The sequence below is a fragment of the Drosophila nasuta genome, chromosome 2R (genome assembly GCF_023558535.2).
Source record: "Drosophila nasuta strain 15112-1781.00 chromosome 2R, ASM2355853v1, whole genome shotgun sequence".
Classification (NCBI taxonomy): domain Eukaryota; kingdom Metazoa; phylum Arthropoda; class Insecta; order Diptera; family Drosophilidae; genus Drosophila; species Drosophila nasuta.
The window spans coordinates 5,167,250-5,185,269 of record NC_083456.1 but is presented as its reverse complement, the minus strand read 5'-3'; the positions used below and the strand labels follow the sequence as shown (position 1 = coordinate 5,185,269).

At 38.4% G+C, this 18,020-nt stretch overlaps 3 protein-coding genes and 1 long non-coding RNA gene across 5 annotated transcripts in view; 2 read left to right on the top strand and 2 right to left on the bottom strand.

Moving 5' to 3' along the window:
* Positions 1-14: 14 nt before the first annotated feature.
* On the bottom strand, positions 15-4,157 carry LOC132784773 (dihydroxyacetone phosphate acyltransferase). Its single transcript, XM_060790613.1, has 3 exons — positions 3,527-4,157; positions 2,177-3,456; positions 15-2,112 (listed from the first exon to the last, which is right to left on the bottom strand). Exons 1-3 carry the CDS (start codon positions 4,071-4,073, stop codon positions 1,777-1,779), a joined length of 2,163 nt encoding a protein of 720 aa, XP_060646596.1. The 5' UTR covers positions 4,074-4,157; the 3' UTR covers positions 15-1,776.
* A 2,731-nt stretch (positions 4,158-6,888) lies between these two features.
* On the top strand, positions 6,889-8,749 carry LOC132786260 (fatty-acid amide hydrolase 2). The gene has a single exon (XM_060792750.1). The coding sequence runs from the start codon at positions 7,072-7,074 to the stop codon at positions 8,644-8,646; it is 1,575 nt and encodes a 524-aa protein (XP_060648733.1). The 5' UTR covers positions 6,889-7,071; the 3' UTR covers positions 8,647-8,749.
* A 175-nt stretch (positions 8,750-8,924) lies between these two features.
* The window catches only part of LOC132784774 (uncharacterized), a 130,572-nt gene continuing 121,476 nt past the window's right edge, over positions 8,925-18,020 (top strand). The window contains exon 1 of one of the 2 annotated variants that reach the window (XM_060790621.1): positions 8,925-9,046. In XM_060790621.1, coding sequence (XP_060646604.1) covers positions 9,000-9,046 — 47 coding nt within the window. In that variant the 5' untranslated portion in view covers positions 8,925-8,999. The remainder of the gene's footprint in view (positions 9,047-18,020) is intronic. The other variant, XM_060790620.1, reaches the window with a different exon arrangement.
* On the bottom strand, positions 11,033-12,267 carry LOC132784780 (uncharacterized). The gene is made up of 3 exons (XR_009632283.1): positions 12,055-12,267; positions 11,281-11,388; positions 11,033-11,234 (listed from the first exon to the last, which is right to left on the bottom strand). It is a non-coding gene; the product is annotated as an uncharacterized LOC132784780 (long non-coding RNA).

Here is an 18,020-nt window from a genome sequence, read left to right as displayed (position 1 = left end):
ATCGACCTCTTGCCTGAGCAACAATATCAGTTTTTATTGCAATTGATTTTACACGTTGAGCGCAACTGGCACTAAATATACATATGCTTTATTATTGTTAATATTAGTGTTTGTTACTTCATATATTGTATATAAATTAGTGTATTGGTGTTATTTCTCTATAGTATACATATATAAAATTAGCTACAAAAATAGTACGATTAAAAAACAAACAAAAACGTAAACAAAAAACAATATTGCACTATTTATTTTCATTTGTTGCTAGACTTGTGTTTGTGTGTTCTGCTTTCTTTGCGGTTTTACTTAGGAAATTCCCTCTGTTTGTTCAATGTATTATAAAAATATTGAGAATGTACCGACTTATTAACTATGGACTACAACTAGAACTCTTGCTAATATAAAATTCCAAGTACAAACTTATTGGCACTTGTATCGACTGAAGGTTTTCCATAGAATAACCGTAACGAGAATATTAAAACACAGGAACTGTTCTAAATGAGAGAAATATAGGTGTTAAATTAAATTGAGCGCAGATTTCTAAACTAATACTGCTCGAAATTCAGAAAGTTTTGTACAGTATAATGTCGATAATGGCAAAGTCATGTTTGTTACATAAAATGATGCAATTATTTGCAATGCAAAATTTAACGATAAATATTTTTAGGTTTATTTCTACTTTAAACACTTTGGCTCAAAAATTGACAGTCACAATGATCGTAAAATGTTTTTGTTGAAGTTTTATGAGATAACTTTGTATAATAAATAGATTGTACAATATTTTTGTTGTGCGTAGTAACTAAAAGCAATGGATGACTTCTAATTTATTAGGCAATATTTTAAAATGAACAAATATTGAATACAACTTATTTGCAGAGACCGCAAATAGTAATTGTGAGTTACAAAAAATTAAACTATAAAGTCTTCAAAATGTGCGGCAATAAACTTTTATTTTATTTTAAAATCATCATAATTACTGTCCCTGGTTAAGAGAAATTTAAATTAACTTAGATGTGCAATTATATAAAATTGCAATTATCGACACAATATTGTACAACTGTTTATGGCAAGCTGTTGCTAACCAGCCAGAGAATTATTTGACAGCTTAACAAATTCCCTTGGCATTTCTAACTAAAAGACTAAATAATAAAAAGTGTTAGAATCTCAATAACCGATCGAGAAATGTTGAATACCGAAGAGAATGTTTTTTCTTCAATATACGGTGCATTAAAATAAATTGGTTCAAGGGTTTCGGTCAAATTCCAATATTCGCTTAAACATATTCAAGAATATAGAAAACTTGCCATGCATGTCGTTGGGATGTCTATCTAAAAAACTGCATTACGTTCTAGAAAAATCGTAATTTGTTGCCGTACTGCAATTGACTGTGTTAAATGTCTTTTTTTTTGTTTGACATATGGCAACAGGGCAAAATATCAATTATTCTTAATCGCTAAATGACTAAAAAAGAAGCCCCTCCCGACCACACCATAAGTTACCACTTCCCCTTATTTATACTTACATACATACGACGACCATTGGCGATGCCTACGTGGACGTGGACGTGCACGTGGATGCAATGAGCCAGAGGAGCAGCTGCCAAAGCGGCGCCACAAGTACAAAAACAAACAAAATGCAAATGATGCGACAATTCTTGAGCAAGCTGACAATGAATTGAATGAATTGTGATAATATGCCATATGAATTGTACTGTGCTAACAATGGAATCGCAATCGGCAGACGTCCACCGACGACCGACGATCGCTTGCCATTTGTCAGTTATAATTTGGCTATATGTGATTGGGCCTGTTCGTTGGCCGCCGTCGAGTATTGGGCAAATGGCATCAGCTGGCAATACTCGAGCAGTTGCAGTTCCAGCTGCCTCAGGCACTTGTCTGAAGTCGCTGAGGCGACTCGCATCAGACCCGTCTCGCGGGATTTGTGCAGATATCCGCTCTGCACCAGCGCATAAATGGCAATATTCAGGTTGTCTAGGGCCAGACAATATGGATGCACATGAGCTGCCGCTCCGCCCGGTTGTTGCAACAATTTCTCCACATACTGTTGCACTCGCACCAGCAACTCCTTCGAACTAAACTCCCCATCTTCGGACAACTGCAAAACAAAAAACACACAATTTATTCAACCATTCCGCAGGGAGTCGAGTGAGTTTATTCACCTGTCGAATCGTCACTGCTAACTGATAATAGAGGCAGAGGAATGGCGCCAACGCGGCAAGTATAACGCGAGAACATTCGTTATCCTGCACACTAATCCTGCCCGTTTGCTTTTCCAGCTCCAGAGCGCGTTCATCTAGCAGCAACTGCAAATGCGTTTCAAATTCCACTGCCTCGCGATTCGATTCAACAATAAACTCATGTTGGAACAGTGCATCCATGCTGTTCACATGATTATGCAGGGCCGACAACGTGCTCTCATATGTACCAACCACATCCTCCATATGTTGACGTCGCTGTTCCTTCAATGCAGCGAGCAACAGATAAGCGGGACGTGCCATCCAAAACATGCAGGGATTCACATAGAGTTGCAGCGCCAACATCGGCACAGCCACAGCCATAGTCTCAGGACTCAGGGCGTGTGCCTTCAGCCGTTTCACATCGATCTTGGCCGCCAACTGATCAGCTGCCAATGGCGTAAACTGCAAGCGTCCCACACGGAATTGCAAAATATTGCCATGAATCTCCACGGCATCAATGATGTCAGACTTGATGTTGCTGCTGCGTGTGCTGACATGGGCGCCCAGCTGCTCAAAGATGCGCTTCAGATGCAGTATACCACGTGCCAGTTCGTCGAGATTCACGCTGAGTTGACCATAGAGTTTGCTGGCATAGAACAAACTCAGCATATTAAAGGTGCTGATGACGATGCGACGCTGCTGTTGATAGATAATCTCATTGGCCAGCTGCTTGACCAGCTCAATCTCCTGACGATTCAGCTTCTGCAGCGAGCCACCGAGACCAGCACGCTGAATGCGATCACCGCTTTCATGGCCAAAGAACTCACGCGCCGAAATCGGAGTACCAAAGTCCAGAAACATTTTGCCAAAGCGTTCGTCAATGATTTTCAATGCCTTGAAGAATCCCTTGGTGGACTCCTTGGGTTTTGGCACGCCCAGCAGCTCATAGACAAACAATTGCTCCTCGAGCACACGCTCATAGGCGACGCTAACCGGCACAATCATCACGTCAGGCACCTCGCCAGTGAAATAGGGCAACAATGCCATGGACAAGAGCCCCACCTTGGGTACTAACGCTTTGAAGTTGCGCGAGCGTGTACCCTCGATGAAGAACTCCACGCCGATGTGATAGTTGGCAACGAGGGCATACATGTACTCCCTGAAGATGTCCCAGTAAAGCTCGTCGTTGGAGAAGGAGCGTCGCATGAAGAAGGCGCCCGTTTTGCGAAGCATGGTTCCCATGCCAAACATCGAGTGAAAGTCTGCAACAACAATGACAAAGAGGTAATTAAAGCGCTTAACTTTATGACATCTACTTTGGTGATGACTCACCCATGCCGGCCGCAATTCCAGGTATCTCAATGTCGTAGTAATAGCAAATGTAGCTCATCAATATGAAATCCATATAGCTGCGATGGCTGGGCAAATAAAGCACTGGACACTTGCCCATATCCTTGCGCACATTGGCCATGCTCTCTGAGTTCACATAGATGCCATCGCAGATGCGTTTGCCAATAGCTGTGATGGCAATGCCACACCAACGAATGATGGCCATATTCCGATCCAGTCCAATCTCATCGATAATGGCACGTGCCTGCTGCTCCAGCTGACGCAGCGGCTGTTTTGTTTCCTGCGAATAATGTTCGAGGAGTGAGCGCAGCTTCTCGCTACGCAGCACAAACTGTTTCAGTTGTTGGGGATTCGAGTATCGTTCAAATTCGTAGGCCACCTGAGGCTTGAATTCTCTGGTCATGGATGTCTCGTTTCCCGGCGCAATGATGTTCTTGAATTGCTTCATATAATCGCCAGGCGATATTGATGATGATTCACCACTCGAAGCGGCCGTTTCAGTTTCCTGGCTGACGGAACTCATTTCCATTTTCTCTATCTGCCTACAGTTTTTAGTTTTTAACTGAAAGAAAAACGAATGTTGTTTTTATTTGTGCGAGTATTTAAGTGTTGTTTTTAGAGAGTACTTTAACTTAAGCTAGCGTGTGCCTCAGCTGATGTGTGTTTGGCAAATGTATTATGGCTAAGAGCAGGTAACGACAAAAGCGACGATGACAGTACCGACTGACGCGCCTCTCGGCGTTTGTATGAAACGAGTATTGCATACTACCTATAAGATTTCATATCGTCTTTATACCCACTATCCAAATGCGTAGAAGGTTGTTTCAACTTAATGCCAGGAGTGCAATGTATGCAACTGGCATCTTCGATTCTATCAAGGGTATATCGTATGTTACAATGATCAAATTTTCTAAGAGTGAGAATTGTTTTTAATGAATTCTCCCAATTTCTTATTAACAATAATATTTAGCTGTCATAATATTTGTATATATTATATTTACCAGATGTTAATTGGGTAACACTAGAACAATTATTGAGTAACAAGTTAATTGATTAAATTAGCGTAGGTTTCTTATTTTATACTTGACGCGATACATGATGACTAACGGTTTGTAAACTATAAGAGGCGATCTCAGAGACTATAATATATTGAACTATAATCTTTTTTGACAAATCTTGTTTGTTTGCGCAGCAATCAAGTTTTAAAGGTAGAGCCTTGGAATTGTGTACGCACAAAAAACTCTATAATCTAAATACATAAATTTGATCGTTTAAGATATTTTCAAGTTGTTCAAACATAGCATTAACAATTGTTTAAAATTAAACAAATCTATTTATCTTATTATGCATTTAATTATTACGACATTTGAATGCAACAGTATATTTTCTCCAATTGCACTAAGGTATATTTATGCGTCGTTCAAAAGTATTGGAATATACATATATACTAATCGTACGGTATATTTTCAAGTAGTTTAATATTGATAATACATTTTTGCAAATAACATTATATTCGGTATATTTGATTGGTATATTTTAGGATAAAATCTTTAACACGATTAGCGGGTATCTGAGAGCTGAGCACACTCGTTTGTCGAATTTACTCACATGTTACTATTCAACTTATCATGGAATAATTCAGGTGGCATCGACGACCGAGTAACCGGCTTATTATTTGGCTGGGTAATCAGCGGCAAGCGTGTCGACAACTACTCATCATCATCATCACATTAATCATTAGGTTTCTAATAAATTGCCTATCAGGTGCGAAAGAAACAGCAACAACCGATTGCAGGTGGGAGCAGCAGAAGTTTTTATCAACAACAGCGCGATCTACAATCAACAATCAACGATCCAAAAATGCCCCACGCTTCAAAGGGTAGTGTATACAACTCTAGCCACAACACAAAACTATTAGTTAACAACTTAAGCTTATGTATGCGATTAGTATTACTATTTGTTAATGTGGTTCTCAAATTGTTTGTTTTTTGTTATGCGATTTTGAAACCTTGTGCACACGGTAAGCAAATAAAAACAGAGTTTTTTCTGCGTGTGTGTGCATTGCATAGTATTTTTCCTTGCTTATTTGCAGCTGTATTGCGTGATTCGGGCTATTGCTTGTCTTGCTTTCAACTCAATAGAATATGCAATTTAAACAGTTGCTGCGTTTCTCAGCAACACGAACACCCCACTCACCACCCCATTGACTCCCACGCACACACACACACGCACACACCCACATTTAGTCGCAAGTCGAACAAACAAACACTAACGCAGAGCGGCTTTAAATAAAATGCAGAACATTGCAAATGCAATTTAGCACACATTTAAAATAAAATAATGCAAAAATCAGTATTCAACGTTTTGTAACTAAAATGAGTTCACTTTCTTTTTTGTAAGTCGCCTATTTTTTTTCTTTACGTACGAAAATTCAATACAGGTACGGACAGCGATCTGCGACGCTTCAAGCAGCGCGGTAAAAGCAAAACTAACCCCACTCACAGCTGCTGCAGCGACAGTGCGGGTCGATATTTGTTTTCTTATATTGTTGTTGTTTTGTTGTTGCGTGGTGGACAATCGACGACGCTTTTATACGATGTAATAATAGCTTTACTATCGACAGCGTGACCGTGTTGAGTATTTCAGAATATACTGTTTTCGCTCAAACTGATTCGAAAATATACCTTTTCAGGTTTTAGTCAGGAGTAATATTCTCAAAATTCACGTATTTACATATATAATTTAATTTAATTTATTTAATTTTAGGTTAAAAGTTTTTAATATGTAAAACCTCAATTATTCTGATAAATAGCAAGAAAATTCGTAGTATTTCGCGGTAATAGACAAAATGGGCACCACTGATGTTATGACTACGCAGAACAGCCGTACACGTTACGACATTTAACAGTTTTTTTTTGAGTAGGGTGCGCATGAAAAGCTCTCGTGTGCGTAAAAATTAGATAATGCCAGTAATTACAATCTTCAAGTTTAGATGGGAATTTTTCATAATTACAATATTGATAAATAAACACTTTTGTTATTTTTATTACTATTATTAATGTTAAAGTTGATCTTGATTCAGTCCATAGTACCTGGTAATCATACATACATATATAGCGATTTAATAGCAGTGCCCATTGGAATTCGTAAATTCGAATTTCAGTATTAGTTAGCAAAATTTTATACTGCATGATTACCGTAAATTAATTTTTTTTATTATGATTATTTTTTGCTTGCTTGTTATGCGAAATGAGCAACGTACTAACCTCCGTTGCCTGTTGTCAAGATAGCCGTTGGGTCTTAAAATAATGATTTATGGCTGGCTTAGAGAGAGCTTTAAATGAGTGGCAACGCCGTCCACTTATTGCTGTTACGCTCTGTATCTAAGCATTATGCGTGTTTATTGTATGCATATCTCTGTCTGGCAGTCATAAAGCTGAAATCAAAGACCGACGTCGAACAAAGTGCGAAATATAGACTGAATAATTTATAATTAGTATTCACGCGGTCTTCACCTTATTCACAATATGGCCTTTGGAAAAGTTCTGCTGGAAGCACTAATAACGCTGCTTCACATCATAAGCGATCGCTTTCTGGAGTTTGTATTGGGCTGGTTTTTGGGGCCCCACCGACGTGTTGCAACACCGCAGAGTGTGGAGCAACAGGTTATATTGACCAAGAGTGCGGTCGAGTTGGCACAGCAAATACGCGAACGCAAGCTCAAGAGTTACGACATCGTCAAAGCTTATTGCGAACGCATCGAAATCGTGAATCGCGAACTCAACGCTGTGGTCGATGGCCCCTTTGAAACTGAGGCACTGCAGCAGGCGCGAGAAATCGATGCCAAGCTGGAAGCTAATGAATACAGCGAGGAGCAGTTGAAGGAGCTTCCCTTTTTGGGAGTGCCTTTCACCACTAAGGACAGCACTGCGGTGGCTGGCAAGCTGCATACGCTGGGCTTGATTGCTCGCAAGGATGTGCGTGCCAAGGAGGATGCGGAGTGTGTGCGGCTGATGAAGGTCAGTGGCGCCATCTTCATTGCTACCAGCAATGTGCCAGAGGTGAACAAGTGGATGGAATCACGCAACATGCTCATTGGTGGCACCAACAATCCATACGATTTGCGACGCTCCGTTGGTGGCTCGTCGGGCGGCGAAGGAGCGCTGATTAGCGCCTGCTGCACGGGCTTTGGCCTGGGCACCGATATTGGCGGCTCCATACGCATACCCGCCTTCAATTGCGGCATCTTTGGCCACAAGCCCAGCGCCGGCGCCGTTAACATGGCAGGCTGCACTTTTCGCACCGGCAAGGAGACGGAGACCATGGTGAATGCGGGACCCATGACTCGGCATGCCACCGATTTGCTTCCCATCATGAAGGTGCTGCAGGAACCGAGTGTCAAGGCTGTGCTTAAGCTGGACCAGCAGGTGAACGTTAAGAAGCTGCGTTACTTTTATGTGGCGAGCAATGGAATGCGTCAATGCAATCCTATTAATCGGGAGACTGAGCGTGTCATGTACAATGTGCGTCAACATTTTGAATCTCTTAGCGGGCAAGAGGTGCGATTGGTTCAACTGCCGCAGGCCAAGTTGACGGGCAAAATGTGGCGCTATTGGATGACACAGGAGCCATCAAACTTCAATCTGTTGCTAGGCAACGGCGTCGTCTTGAATCCCTTCGTGGAGCTTTTCAAGAAGCTGCTGGGAAAAAGTGACTTCAGCATGGCGGCGATTTATTCGCTTATTGACGCTTTGCTGCCCAAGGAGTCGGAGCCATTGATAAGGGATGCGACTCAGAAATGCAAGAAATATCTGCAGGAATTGCTGGGCGACGATGGAATTTTGTTCTTCCACAGTTCGCCACGAACGGCTCCATTCCATTATTATCCGCTGGTCAAGTTTATGGACTTTAGCTATTTCAGTTTGTTCAATGTGCTGAGACTGCCGGCAACGCAGGTGCCCATGGGATTGGATTCGAATGGCATGCCGCTGGGTATTCAGGTGGTTGCCAATCACAATAACGATCGTCTTTGCTTAGCTGTAGCCGAGGAGTTGGAGCGCTCCTTTGGTGGCTGGGTGCCCCCTTTCCCTCTAAAACAGTAAACGTGGGTGAAGTGGTTTTAATAATACTCTAAACTGGTTTTGGTTAATGACGAATCATCATTTGACTTTCAGAAATTTTTAATTAAATGCAATAATACATGAATTTGAATTTTTACGTGGGCGGTAAATTCGAACAGCTGTTCATCATGTAGTGTGACCATAGTCTTAACGAAATAGCCATGGTAACTGGCAACTCTAGCACCTTATTGCAAAAGTCTGGCAGCCTGCACAGTATGTCAACTTAAATGGGCTGCACTTTTGTTGTGCGCGTGACAGTCGAAATTTTTCAAATATAGTGATTGGAAAGTGGTGCGCTCAATATTAATAATTATAATAAAGACTAAGTAAACAATATGAACGTACTTGAGATAAAGTGCGAATATGATGCGGAGTTGGAAAGGTAAGTGCGAACGATTTATAAGTTTCTAATTGATTCGCATGTTTTTCGTTGGCATCCATTTGAACTTACACCGAGCAGGTGATAAATGGAGTTGTTGCCACCAAACAATTGACTCCCTCAAATTGGAGGGTGCTCTTTGACTTGTCTCTAATGCTGTCGACGCTGTCAACAATTAATTTGTAGCTCCAGCTCCACTCACACACGCATATACACATGTACACATAACAAATTTTTGCAAATACTCAAACCACATCTAACCTAACCTCACTTTGCTCCGGCCATAAATTACATTCTACTTGCATCTTTCGTTTGTCTAATTTGTTGTGGCTACCGTTCCTGCTCTAGTATCTTGTTACTCTTATTGTCTATTACCGTCCAAGCGACAAATATGTCTTTTAATATCTGTTTGTTGTTGCAGTTGTTTGTCGGTTTGCTTTTGCTATTTGTATTTCAAGAACTTTTGTGTATGGGTTTTCCGTTTCTGTTTTTGAAATATTAACGACGCCCTTTTGCTGTTTTTCTCTTTATGCATAACTTTTGTCTTCGAGTGTTTGAGCCTGCATTTTATGTGCGTGCCTTTTACACATACGCAGCGTTTAACACACACATTGCATGTACAGACATCTCTATTTGGGGAATATTTGTATGTATTTGTATATTAGTTGTGCTTGTTTAAGTTTGTGTGCGCATTGCAGAAATTGTTTTTATAAAAACAAACTTCCCGGCTTATTGCAAATTAGTGATGGTAGCGTGAGCTTCAAGGTGAGTATTTTTTGTACAAATTTTGGAGAATTTTAAGAAACGGCTATGCTAAATTTTTGCAATGTCATTTCGTTCCGTAGTTCCCAGCACAAACATTTTTTTAAGCGTATCGATACTTCGATACTGAAATGTGTGATATGTTGATGTCAAATCAGCAGTTCCACGTGTGAAAAAATAGACAATCTATTATTCCGCACTCATATCGGCAAAGTAAAGAATAGTTAAAAAAAAAAATAAAACGAAAGGGTTAAAAGGCCAGTTTCTCGCGAAGAGAAATAACATTAATTAATATTGTAAAGTCGCAAGACAATATATGAAACTTAAAATATAAAAAATAGTGCAACCAAGTTGCAATAATATTTGCTTCGGATATTGTCGCCATAGAAATAGCCAGTGAATGTGATTTTATTTGTTTTTTTAATAATTGCATTTATTTAATAAGCAAGTCTTTGTTTGTTTACCATTTATGTAAGTGTCAAATTTAGGGTCACAAAGGTTGTCAAAAACAGTCACTTTAAAATTTGTGGAACCTGCAAAAATATATCGCTTAAAATTTTGCTCATTAGGGGAGCTCATTTTACATATTTATTTAATCGATATGTAAATCAATATCTATCGAATAGCACTATTAAGTTATAGGAACAAAGCATTTATAGGCAAACAGTTGAATATTATTTTTGCCTATAATTGCTATGTTACTTTCGATTTTCTTCTATATCCCTTCTGAATAGTTGGATTATACCCAATTGTGTTTTCGAAGTAGAAAACACAGCGGTTAACCGCTAAATATTATATATAATATATTTATATTCTATATTTTGTATGTTATTTTGAAAACTTTCATGTCAAACAACATAAAAGTTCATAGTATAATAAATTAACTCAATTTGATTTAATATTTTTTTTTTCAATATATAATAAATAATTTATATATATTGATTTTATTGTTATATATCAGCTAATATTTACTATTTTCAAATAAACGAAAGATATAATCTAAATAAACAATATTACAAATTTGTCTGAATTTCATTTGAGAATCATTAAATTTAAATATCTCGAAACTTTATCTGATATTCATTATTAAAAATACGATTTAATTTTTCTACTGTCAATTTTTATCATTAAAAAAAAATTTGAAAACTAACACAGCTACAAACACAATGTATATCAATTTTGTTACAATTGTACTAAATCTGAGAATTAAAAAACTTAGTGCTCAAATTTGCTAATTTTGAAGTCTTTGATTAATTTATATTATTGAAGAAAAATTCAATTTAAACGTGTATTAAATAACCATTAAACTGGATTGACTAAAAGATGCTGCATACTACGTTTATTATTCCTGACTGGAAATTGCTGTAGTGATTTCTTGTTATTTGCCGGAAACCATATGGAAGTAGATCTTCTATTCTCTCTCTGCCAACTATTTTGTGTTGAGTCTCAAATGTGAAATTATGAAAATTACGAACCTGCGGCGCGCTTTGTCGGCATTGTGGCGGTCCTTTGACAAATCCCAAATCCTGCTACTAAACAGTCATGTTTCATGGCCACCGACTCCAACACACTTTTGCATTTGCCTATGGAACAAACGGAAAAAAAAATAGTTTAAGGTTTTATTTTTTGATATTTTTTCTGCAACTGTCGCCGTTGCGAGTGCTGTTGATGCCCCCGGCCCACGCCCCCTCTCAGAAGTGTTGTAAAAACGTCTACATTGTTGAAATTCCTTTTGCGAAATTGCCACGTGACACAAAGGCGTCGTCTGGAGCACACATAGAGAGCACGCCTTTTATTAGCCAGCACACCGTCCATCGAGCAGCCGAGCAGCCGCAGACCGAGGACCAAGGACTGAGGACCAACGACCCAAAACGTGTACGCCGAACACAATAGGCCCGAAAATGACGTTGCAACAATTAATGTGAACATTTTCGCAGTCGTTGTTGTCGCCGTCGTCGTCGTCGTCGTGATTTATAACATGCATAATATTTGCGGTCCCTGGCAAGCACCTAAAGTACAATGGGGGCTAAAATTAGACAGTTTCGCCTTCCTGCGCTTTATAGGGTTTAATGTTTAGAAGGGTCAACAGGGGGCGTGGTTTTGCCGATAATTTATCGATAGTTACTAAACACAGTCGGCTATTCTGTCTGCATATTTGAAAACTATTTTCATTGCGTGATAATTTATGTGACAAATACAAATTACATTACAATCGTTGACAAGTTATGCAAATTAATTACAAAGTTTACTATGCAATTTGGGCTACAAATTCTCTTGTTATTTCGCAATTCTCCCACTCGTTTGTTGTTTGTTCATTCAATTTGCTTTTCAAATCTCACTTTATGTGGAATTTTCTTGTGGCTCGTTTGCCATTTTGCAGTTTGCAGTTTTTTTCAATTTACAATAAAATTCAATAAGGTGTTGACTTAATGGAAATTGACTGACAGCGCCTGCCAAATGTGTCCCGGCTTTCTACGTGTGTGTTTTTGTGCGAGTAAATGTGTATGTGTGTGTACGTGTGGGTGTGTGTGGCAGGTGTGTGTGTGTGCATGCGTATAAATCTAAGACCACGTCTTAGCTTCTTTTTGGCTTGTTTTTTTTTTTCCGACGGAGTTGCTATAAAATGCCGTTAGGAGTAAAGTCTGCTTTGGCATTTGCAAAGTTAAATTCTACGGAAGCTGGCATTGAGATATCTTAGAATTGATATTGAAGTTTCCAAAGAAGAAGTTTTAATGCAATATTCCGGGCTGTCATAATACCTAAAATTGTCTAAAATAACGTAATACTTTCATGTGCACGTACTTCTACTCCACATGAGATGGATGTATATTTGGAATTCAGGAATTCACTTTAAACATTGTAGGTTTAAATTTTAAACTAACGTATTGTATATTTTTATTTTCTGCTTGAATGGAGTTTTGTAGTTTCTTTCTGCTACTTTCTCTCTACTTTTAGTTGCACCAAAATGTTCCTAATTAACATTCGATTCAAACACATCAAAAACTTTGTATTAGAAGTAAGCTTTCCGCTACTCATAAGGTAGAAGGGTGTTGAATCTTTATGCCTGCAAGAAAGAAGGCAGAAGGAGGCATCTCCGGCCCTATAAAGTATATATATTATTTGCTTAGCGTTAATAACCGAGACGATATTGACATGTCTACCTTGTCCGTCTGTATAAACACAAAGATCTCAGAGATTATAAGAGATAGAGATGTAGTTTTTCGACAGCTTACTCGACTGTAGCTTTCTTACTCATTTCTTTATGCTATGTTTTTAAGAAATACTTAATATTTTTAACATTCATTTGTGAATGCATTTATTTTGGATGATAATTCCAGAGACTGAATTTATAGATTGGTTATTTAAAAAATAAATAGCTAAAAGCGGCAATCTTAACCTAAGTTCTGTTTTCTGCATGTTTTATATTTCTGCGTAGCAATTTCAGCCAACATCATTAGACTTGTGGCAAGCACATATTCATTATAAGAAACTTCAGCCTCAGCACTCATACGCACTGTTGCACACAAAATATATTTCACACGTGCTATTTCTCCCTCTCTCTCTCTTTCATTCTCGCTGTTGCTCTCGCTCGGCTGTGCATAACCTTGTGCTTAGAAAAATTTTAATTTTTAAAACTAACAAATATGCATAACATAAATTGCAAGTGCATGCGACAAAGGGTACAAGTGGATGGAGAAACGCGGAAGCTGAGAGGGGCATCAACACCTATGAATGTGTTGTAGCTGCAAGCGAGTTCTTTCCACTGCTGCACAATCAGCAAAACTCAGCGAGCTATGAACAAAAGTTAAACAGACAAAACAAAGTGCAAAGTGTACAGCAGCAGGTTGGAGTTTAGGTTCTGGGTTTCTAAAACCTCTAGGTGGGGGAGTGCGGGGCACTTTTCACACGCAATGCACGACGCCATTTTAAAGTTAAAACATTTGCGTAATTAGCAGCTGCAAGTGCAACAATCAGAGTCCATGTTTTAGGTAAAACACAAGACCAACAAATAACTTTAAGAGCCCGTGAAAATGGCGTTACAAAAAGTTAATTAAATGGTTACCATTTAGTCGCTGGTTCCTTCGTTTGCGCCAATTTGCTGTTGGCCGCGTTGGCTTTTGGCCAAGTGCATGTTTTCAAACCAAACCCAAACCGACTGACAATTAACAAATGTCAAATGTCGCAAAGTTTCGCCAAGGATGCGGGTGACTACACGACTTCAGTGAAGTGAACTCTGCTAGAGTGTTATGATACTCGTTTCATTTGTTGGCACTGAATCATGTTTGTCAACTATTTGGGAAACTTCTTTTCTATTAACTTTTCCGTGTTAGTACACAACTTGAGGGGTGGAGATAATAGGAAGTGACTGATGGGCTTAAAAAACGAACTCTCATCCGCATTGATTGTATTCCTTATTGGAACAGTCATAAGATCAGTAAATGTAATTAGTATTGACCTTAGATGCCAAGAAGACTAGTTTTGATGTTATAGGTAAATTATATGATTTATATTTTTATGATCGACAAGTGAGAAGTGTAATAAACAGTCGAATAAGCTGTGAGATATCCGATGTCCATTTTCAATAAATACAAAACAATGCGAAAGCGGTATTTTTGGTCAACTATATAAAATAAATACGAAGAAAACATGTAAGAAAGTTACAGTCAAATGTGCTCGACTGTGAGATACCCGCTACCCATTTTGAATAAAAGCAAAATATTGCGGTATTTTTTAAAATATACCGAAAAATACAAATATACTAAAATTATACCAAACGGTATATTTGTTATATCGATATAGTACCACATTTAAAATATATCATAGATGGCACAATATACCAGATTGTCGGCCAAAGCAACTAAGACCCTTAGTAAGTAGGCATTTTTGCCCATACAAAAGTATTTCTTTAATAACTTCCACAATTTTCATCTGATCGCAATCAAATTTACAGAAATCATAAATACTATAGTTATTATTGTATACACCAATTATATAAATTCGCAGCTTGTTATTCGATTTTATTGATTTGCGGGGACGGAAGTGGGCGTGGCAAAATTTTGAAACTTGATCTGCTGTCGAAAATTATAGCTATATCTCTTATAGTCATTGAGATCTAGGTGTTCATACGGACAGACAGACAGACAGACAAAGCTAGATCGTCTCGGCTGTTGACGCTGATCAAGAATATATATACTTTATAGGGTCGGCGATGCCTCCTTCTACCTGTTACATAAATTTCCTGCCGGCACAAAATTATAATACCCTTCTACCCTATGGGTAGCGGGTATAAAAATACAGTAAATACTATATTTGGTATATTGATATACTGCTACATTCAAAACTTACCATATTGCACAATATAAACCAGTTTGTCAAAAAAAAACTATTAACACCCATATATAAAATAAATACTCAGAAAATGAGAACAAATACAAATATTTGGTATATCGATATACTGCTATATTCAAAATCTACCATATTGTACTATTGTACACCACCAACTAAACCAATTTACACTTTACTGCAAAAAAAAAAAGTTTAAATAATAACCATTATTTTGTAAGTTTATTTTGTCAAAGATAAAAATTATTGACCATTAAGTTGAAAATAAGTTGGCGAATTCATTAATATAATAATTGTAAGGAATAATAATAAATAATAATTGTAGGAATTATTTTGTTTTTTTTTTTTATAATACTTATAATTACAGTCCCTGGAAAATATTTTTTTTTACCAACGAGGAAGTAAATAATTTCATTGCATATAATAAAAAGATAGTAAGTAAGATAGTAATAAGATTAGATTTACAAAATATCTCTGGCCTTCTTCAAGCGATGTTAATATTTGGGAATAACTGCAAATTAATCTGAGTAATTTACAAAATTATGCCACCAAATTACGGGGTCTCCTCTCTTGACTTCTCAACTTCAATATTGATTCGTTACTGGTACAATTGAATCACGCCATTCTTCATTCTTATAAAATGTCATTATTAACTCAAAAATTCGGGCTTATCGTTGTCAATTTAACATTGCCAGCCATCTGGCATGTTATATTGTGCGTAAAGTTCAGAGATAAAGTGTTCATTTTTGTCATGGATACCTTGTAGCTTGTTGCCTTTTTATTTTTACCGCCCAGTCATCAGTCATTGGAGTTGACTGCGACAGTTCACATTAAGTATTATCAATTGCGATTCACCAATTGTCATCGGCGTCATTATTGAGCTTCAGCTTCTGGCCCGGCTACGGCTACGGCTTCGATTCGGTCTCGGGCACGTTTGTCGTTTTGTCTGCGCCGCATATCGCATTATATCTGCATTGTCACCTTGTTGGCCATTTAACGTGGAGCGTTCCCTCCCCTTGATAGCCGGTTGCCATGTCGTGCACACCTCAAGTTGGCAACACGGATTTAAGCTTGTTCCCTCCTCACCAAACAAAAAAAATGGTAGGAAATTTCGTTTTTGTTTCCTTTTTGTTTTTTGGGTCGATCTGCTTTATCCCCATGTCTAGGCTGGGGCAGCATTCCCCCCCGCCTGTGGACTGTATTATTCAATTAGTGGCACAGTGGGTGAAATCATTGATTTTATGCCGATTGCAGATATATATTTGCTAGAGTAATGTGAATTTACGCGAAGACTAGATTTTAATAAAAAATAACTTATGATGATATATCCTTGATTAAAGTCCTGAATATTTTCTAAATTTCCACTGTTTTTAACTTCAATGTCCGCCTGACAGGCGGCAACAAAAATGCTGGTAACTGCAGCGTGAAAAAAACAAGAGCGCAACATTTATCCTAACGTGCTCATTTAAGTGGAATCACTTAATGGTTTTATACGCTTATCATTATCATCCCGGTAGCAGGGTTCGCTCGTCTCGTGCCCGAATACCTTCCCGTCTCTGTCCCATCACCATCATCGTCCCAATGCCAATTCCCGTTGTTGTGCTAATATCTTTCTGGCAAACAGACGACTACGACGACGCATCGTCTAACTGGTCGGCTACCAACGCACAATGACAAAGCGTCATAGCGTCAGCGACATAAACATATAGAGACAGATACATACTATATAGTACATATATAACCCACCAACCCCCCAAGTGAATCGTCGACGCGCGACGTTGATTCAATCAAATTTGAAAGTGTGGAGCATTTTTATCTGGCGGATGTTTGGCTCGCTGTCAGCGCGAAATGTTTATGTCCAGTCATTGTTTTAACGCGTGTGTGTTTGCCACACACATAACGCACACTCACACTCACATTTACACACAGACACGCTAAAGCACATCAGCATACACCATCTCCTTGTTAAATGCATAATTTTAGCGCAATTGCTTCACTGAATGTTTCACTTTTTTCGATGCGTGGCTGTCAGTGGGTGTGGCTCGTGTCAAAGGTCGAATGCGGCCCACAAATAAGGAAGTAATATGTCGCCGCTGCATGGCCATCAAAGCCAGACACGAAGGATACTTCACTGGCTTTTGTCACTAACAGCAGCTCCAACCAATTCCCGCCCTGTCGCCCTGCCACACTTCCCTTGGCAATGCTTGGGCATGACAGTGAGAAAAGTGGATGCTCTCTTTTTGTGCGTCGTTCGCTCCATTGTTAACGGTTTCGATACCCTGACTAAAGCGGAGTTATTCGGCTAGTTACATTCTTTGGGAATACTTCTTTTATTTCTCAAAGATTTTCTTTTAATACTAGATTGGGTTATAGAAATACTTACACTAATTTCAATAGACTAAACTTCTCGTTATATGTTAAAAGTTGAAATAGTCGTTTGAAATAACACTTAAAAATAGTTGCTATTTCTTGAAGTATTTTAAAATATCTTCGGATACTCTTTGTTACATTTTTAATTTAGCTGTAAATTGTTTAATACTGTTTTATATATTAAAAAAACAAAAGAGTAACCCAATAATATATTTTTTACTGTAAATATGGTTTATTTTCATTTTAATCTTTCAGAAAATACAGCGATAAATAGGAAAAGTATAACTTTTGTTTATGTAGATAAGATCTTGAATGCAGGGTATACAAATAGTTGGTAATCTTCCAGGAAGATTCTTTCTTATACAACAGTTCAGTGCGTGGCTGCTGATTTCTACCCCGCTGTCAAAAACACTGAACCGCATTTGTTTTGAAAGATTAATGACCCACAATTGGTAGCATCATCCTGGTATTCCTGTGGTCGTGGTTGCGGTTGCTGCTGCTG

Coding starts and splice junctions, on each gene's coding strand:
- LOC132784773 (XM_060790613.1), bottom strand. CDS start 4,073: ATGGAAATGAGTTCCGTCAGCCAGGAAACTGAAACGGCCGCTTCGAGT. Junction 3,457..3,526: donor TGGAATTGCGGCCGGCATGG/GTGAGTCATCAC, acceptor TTGTTGTTGCAG/ACTTTCACTCGATGTTTGGC. Junction 2,113..2,176: donor TAGCAGTGACGATTCGACAG/GTGAATAAACTC, acceptor TTTGTTTTGCAG/TTGTCCGAAGATGGGGAGTT.
- LOC132786260 (XM_060792750.1), top strand. CDS start 7,072: ATGGCCTTTGGAAAAGTTCTGCTGGAAGCACTAATAACGCTGCTTCAC.